Source organism: Acanthisitta chloris, unplaced genomic scaffold, assembly GCF_000695815.1.
Source record: "Acanthisitta chloris isolate BGI_N310 unplaced genomic scaffold, ASM69581v1 scaffold36587, whole genome shotgun sequence".
Classification (NCBI taxonomy): domain Eukaryota; kingdom Metazoa; phylum Chordata; class Aves; order Passeriformes; family Acanthisittidae; genus Acanthisitta; species Acanthisitta chloris.
In genome coordinates this window covers 12,558-17,755 of record NW_008684877.1, presented here as the reverse complement: position 1 = coordinate 17,755, position 5,198 = coordinate 12,558, and the positions used below count along the sequence as shown (strand labels likewise).

The 5,198-nt window shown below is 48.2% G+C and overlaps 1 protein-coding gene across 1 annotated transcript in view; it reads left to right on the top strand.

Annotated features, from left to right (window-relative positions):
- Nucleotides 1-412: 412 nt before the first annotated feature.
- The window catches only part of COG4 (component of oligomeric golgi complex 4), a 14,556-nt gene continuing 9,770 nt past the window's right edge, over nt 413-5,198 (top strand). Inside the window, exons 1-6 of the mRNA XM_009079489.1 lie at nt 413-491; nt 1,172-1,286; nt 1,981-2,155; nt 2,760-2,953; nt 3,428-3,533; nt 4,770-4,927. Coding sequence (XP_009077737.1) covers nt 469-491; nt 1,172-1,286; nt 1,981-2,155; nt 2,760-2,953; nt 3,428-3,533; nt 4,770-4,927 — 771 coding nt within the window. The 5' untranslated portion in view covers nt 413-468. The remainder of the gene's footprint in view (nt 492-1,171; nt 1,287-1,980; nt 2,156-2,759; nt 2,954-3,427; nt 3,534-4,769; nt 4,928-5,198) is intronic.

Sequence of the window (5,198 nt, the reverse complement as noted above, 5' to 3'; positions counted from 1 at the left end):
AGTTGTCAGGGTGGTGTCCGGAGATGTTTGATACGGACTCAGCCGCCCCCGGGGCTCGGCGTGGGGACGGTGTCGCCTCCGCGGATCTGGTGTCCCTGAATCGCGAGCAGCCTGGAGATTTGCAGGCCTCGTGCATTGGAAGCACAGCCAGGGGAGGAGTTCGTGGGTTATCTGACTTAAAATTTGCGCGATGAGGCTTCCATAACCGGTGCTTTCAAAGGACAAAAATATAAAGATTTATGCATTAAAATGAGAGCTTGGGGGAGGATTTATTTGTCACATGAGCTCTTGGAAGCACTAACGCCTTGCTAGCTCTGTGTCCTTGGCTTGGACGTAGGGTCTGTGGTAATGTGTTGGCCTGGAGGACAGCTGAAGTCACACAAGATTTCCTTCATCCTTTCCTTTCAGAAAGTTGTGCAGGAAGAGCTGGATGCCCTCCTGGAGCAACAAAGCACTATAGAGAACAAGATGGTTGCGCTTCATCGCATGGGGTTAGTGATCCCCTCCCTCTGTCCTTCCCTCTGCTCACTGCATGACCTGAACATTCATTTCACTGCTGCAGGGGAAACACAACCATTCCCAGAAAATGTCAGACTCTGAATCAGTTTGTGGTGGTGACAGTAGTTGGATCCTCATTCCCAGGTATCTGGTTGCTCTCAGCAGCACTAACAGAAGGAACTGCTGTGCCTTCACACACAGTGACCCATTTTGGGCTAGGCCGAGCAGATTTTGAAGGTCTCACCCCAGGGACTGCTAGGTTTCAGCATCAATGTCTTGTGTCAGGCTGTCTACAGGTGTCAACAAACATTACTGCCTCTTTGTGGTGAGCTTGTGCAGGCAGTCTGAAAGTCATCCATCTGTGGAGCCATCTTAACTGGCCTTGTGCCTAGTAGAAGCCTGGATTTTACAGACTTCATCTTCCACTTCAGAGGAGAAGAGTATAATAAAGCCCCAGTGGCTCATTCCTATTCTGTCTGATGATGAGACACAGTCTGTGTGTGCAGCCTTTTCCAGAGCTATCACTCTGTTCCCTTCTGCTGCTTTGCTCCCAGAGGAAGGGCATGAATGGAGAGTGTTGTGATGGGAGCAACTGTGTTTGGGGGAAGGACTGCTGCACGGCATCCAACCACTTAATGTTTGCATCTCATGCTCAGTTCCCTTCTGTTCCCAGCCCCAACTTGCAGTTGATCGAGGGGGATGCCCAGCAGCTGGCAGGGACGATCACCTTTACCTGTAACCTGGCCGAGAACGTCAGCAGTAAAGTCCGTCAGCTCGACCTTGCCAAGGTGACTGGGCTAGGGGTGTCTGGGACTTGGCACAAAGCAGATCCAAGTTGTATTCTGTCTGTTTGTGTGCTCACAGCACCACAGAGGTGTGCTCTTTAGTGGGCTGGAAACTGCTTTGTTCTTTATTTTTTCTCTGTAATTCTGGGCTCCTGGATATTGCAAAGTACAAAAGTAAACAATGCATATGCTACTCCATACAGCACCTGGTTCTCCAGTATTCCCTTCTGTCCATGCAGCTCCTGGTAGAATATCCTGAATAAGGTGAGGGTAGTTTGACTAGCACAATCTTATCAGCGCAGCACTGGGGACAATGGAGATGGCCATTGTCACCCAAGCCTGGTCAGGAATCTGGGCTGTTATATTCCTTGTCCACAGACAGGTTGAGAGGTGTCAATCCCAGTGCTCAGCACAACTGCTCAAATCAAACAGATGTGTGGTTGTCTCTCTGGTCTCTGCCTGTTTGTTACAGTGGAGTATGGCCTCTGAGTTCAACCTCAGTTTTGACGAATGCTGCTTTTGCAGAGCCATTGGTCTTACGACTTTTTAAGTAGTGTGGGGTTTCTGCTTATGTAACTGTTTATTGTGTAGAGAAGTCTATTTCTTCCTTTTTCCCATCCTCATGTTGTCTAGTCATAATTCCCATTCCCTGGTCCATCCTGCAGCAGGAAGCCTTAACTGGTTGCCTTTCTTGCAGAATCGACTCTATCAGGCCATTCAGAGAGCTGATGACATCCTTGACCTGAAGTTCTGCATGGATGGAGTTCAAACAGCCCTGAGGAATGAAGACTATGAACAAGCAGCAGCTCATATCCATCGCTATCTGTCTCTGGACAAGTCAGTGATTGAGCTCAGTCGTCAGGGCAAGGAAGGTAAGGACTGTTCCTGAGGAGAGGCTGATAAGTCACCTTTCCAGTAGATAACTAGAGGTTGTATCATTTGCCATGGCAGATAGCCTCAGCTTAATAGGCAAAGCAGAAGATCTAATGCTGGTTAAACATCTTAGTGTGTTGTAGACTGACATAGAGATTAATGTGCTTGAAGTGTTATAAGTTGGAATTACCATTAATTGACAGGAGAGTTCCTGGCACACAGCTTTAATAATATTTCAGGTGCTAACTAAGTGAAGGACAAAATGTTCAGGACGAAAGAAGTGAGAGAGAAGGCTCTGTCAAGGAGAACTGTTGCAGTGTTACGATGTGCTACCAAGCAGAGCAGCTGGAAATGAAGGAGTAAATGGCCAGATCCCTCAAGGGAATGTCCTGGTGGATGTGTTTTCATTCTCCATGCAAACCATGACATTAGCTGTGTGTATATCACACACCTACCTATCTTTCTTTGCCATACAGTGTGTCTTCTGCCTTCTCAGCCTAGGGGTGCACAGTGTTGGTCTCTCTTCTGGGAAAAAATCATCCCTTGATACAGTACTAACATTGTGCTGTTGCTTTTCCCTTTCTTTTCTGTCCTTTTGACCAGGAGGCATAATTGATGCCAACCTGAAGCTCCTGCAGGAAGCAGAGCAGCGCCTGAAGACAATTGTGACAGAGAAATTTGACACAGCTATGAAGCAGGGAGACCTGCCCCAGGTGGAACGGTTCTTCAAGATCTTTCCTCTGCTAGGCTTACATGAAGAGGGGTTGAGCAAGTTCTCAGAGTACCTCTGCAAGCAGGTAACAGGTTCTGTGAAACATACTGTGGCCCATCTGGTCACTGAGAGGAAAGCAAAACCCAGTCTCTGTCAAGGGATGTCGTGGAAGGAGATTTTATCTGTGGTTTGTTAATCTTGGAAACCAGCACTGGCATTAGCTCATCTCTCTCCCTGGGTTTTGCATCCTGGGATGGGCTTTCTGGTGTCTGAATATGGATCCTACTGGCTGGCTGGCTTCTCCTTCTGTGTATTGCTCTCTGCGCTTGCTTAAAGCTCATAAAAAGAGCCTGGAAAGATAAGAACAAGTTTTTGCCTTTCCTTGATCCTTGAGTTTTCCACAAGAGAGGAAAGGATTTCTGTTCAAAGGAGGAACAGCAGCAATAGCTCTTTCAAAGGGAAGGTCAGCAAAGCTCTCTAGGGCAAGGACAGAGAGCCACCCTGTGAGATGAAGAACACCTTGGGGTGTTAGCAGCTGACTGGTGCTGTTGTCATGCAGGTGGCCAAGAAAGCAGAAGAGAACCTACAGCTGGTGATGGGGACAGACATGAGTGACCGTCGAGCTGCTGTCATATTTGCAGACACCCTGACACTCCTCTTTGAAGGTAATCTTCCTATCTTCTTTCCTGATGGATTGAAAACAGTCTGTGATGATATTGCCCATCAATTTAAATGCTCTTAATTTTAGCTCACAAAATACCTCATTCCCTTTTGAGCTATGGGAGTGTCAGGCTCGAGGGACAGACACACAACTGATAGAATTTATCCCAGCCAGGAGAGGGCATCACAACCAGCAAGTTTTCCTATGTTCAGCTTGCACAGGCACAAAGAGGATTTGCAAAGGATTTGTTGGCTTCCTCCAGGAATCAGACTCTTCCTGTTCTCTGCATCCTCAGAACAAATGGGTATTCCCTGGAGGTTTCTTCAGACTTGGAGTTCTCCAGACAAACAAATCAGATCCCTTAAGGCTGAGCAGCTGGTGATGCCTCCAGGCCTGGCTCTTCAAGGAACACCATGGAAGCTTGAAAGCAGAGAGGGAAGGGAGAGAAGGGAATATGAATGCTCTGTGGGAATGTTGCCAAACACAGTAATTGAGATCTCATCATGATTAACCACCTTCTCTATGAAGTCTGCTCTAATTCCAGGTGGCACTACTGCCAAGTCACTCTCCCAGCCTGGCATCCTTAGAGCTTTTTTGGCAGTAGCATCAAAAGAGGGGGAGTGTTGCTAACTCCTGGAGTCGAGAGTTTGTGAGAAAAAATCAGTATTGTAGAGATACCTCCTTGGAGATGAGCTTTTCTTCCAAGGATTTCTTGCCTTTGCTAATGTTTGCTCCCTTGGGCATCTGTGTGCCTAAAAGCTGTCCCTAGGCTGATTTTCGCAGCACTGCTCTCCTGTAACCTGGCAGGTGCTAAAAGCTGGGACTAGGTTTGGGTAACAGTTATACCCCCTGCCAGGTTTAGCTTGTGTGGCTTTCTCCTGGTAAAGCTTCATACTGTGTGTCTTGCTGGGCCAGAGGGCAGCTAGCACACTTGACATGGTAGGAACTCTCTTTAGGGAGACAGAAATGGCTTCTGCTCTGGGAGGTTTGCACTGCAGTAATTGCAGTAAAGAGTGGAGGTAATGGAAGGTGTCATAGGCAGAGAGAAGATGCCATGGAACAAGGGATGGTAATGACAGGCCTGCAGCGAGGCACTGGAGAGTGGCTGGACAGTCTAAACTCTTTATCTGGGCAGCAGATGATCCCCTGTTAGGTCTGGTCTGTGGGCCTGTGTAGCTCTGCTATGCTCTGGGAACTCCTGGTTGAGTCTTTCTCTTTTGCCTCCCCTCTCTTCCCACAGGAATTGCTCGCATTGTGGAGACCCACCAGCCCATTGTGGAGACATACTATGGGCCAGGGAGGCTCTACACCCTCATCAAGCACCTGCAAGTGGAGTGTGACCGGCAGGTGGAGAAGGTGGTGGACAAATTCATCAAAGAGAGGGACTATCATAGGCAGGTAAGAGCAGTGTGATGCTGTCTCATGCAGCCAGCTGTGGCCTCCAGCCAGCTCTGTGGTGCTCCCACTGCCAAAAGACAGCAAAGTTTGACCTTGTGTGTTGAGAGAAACCTTGCTTTACTCCATATACAGTGCACTCATGCCTGAAGGGGTTCAGCCTATAGCTATCCCTTCTGTGGCAGAGAAGGATTCATTGGGAGCTTGGTAAATGCACCCTGGGCACACACGATTCTTTGCAGGTCTGCAGGGCACTTTCAATACCTCTTCCCCA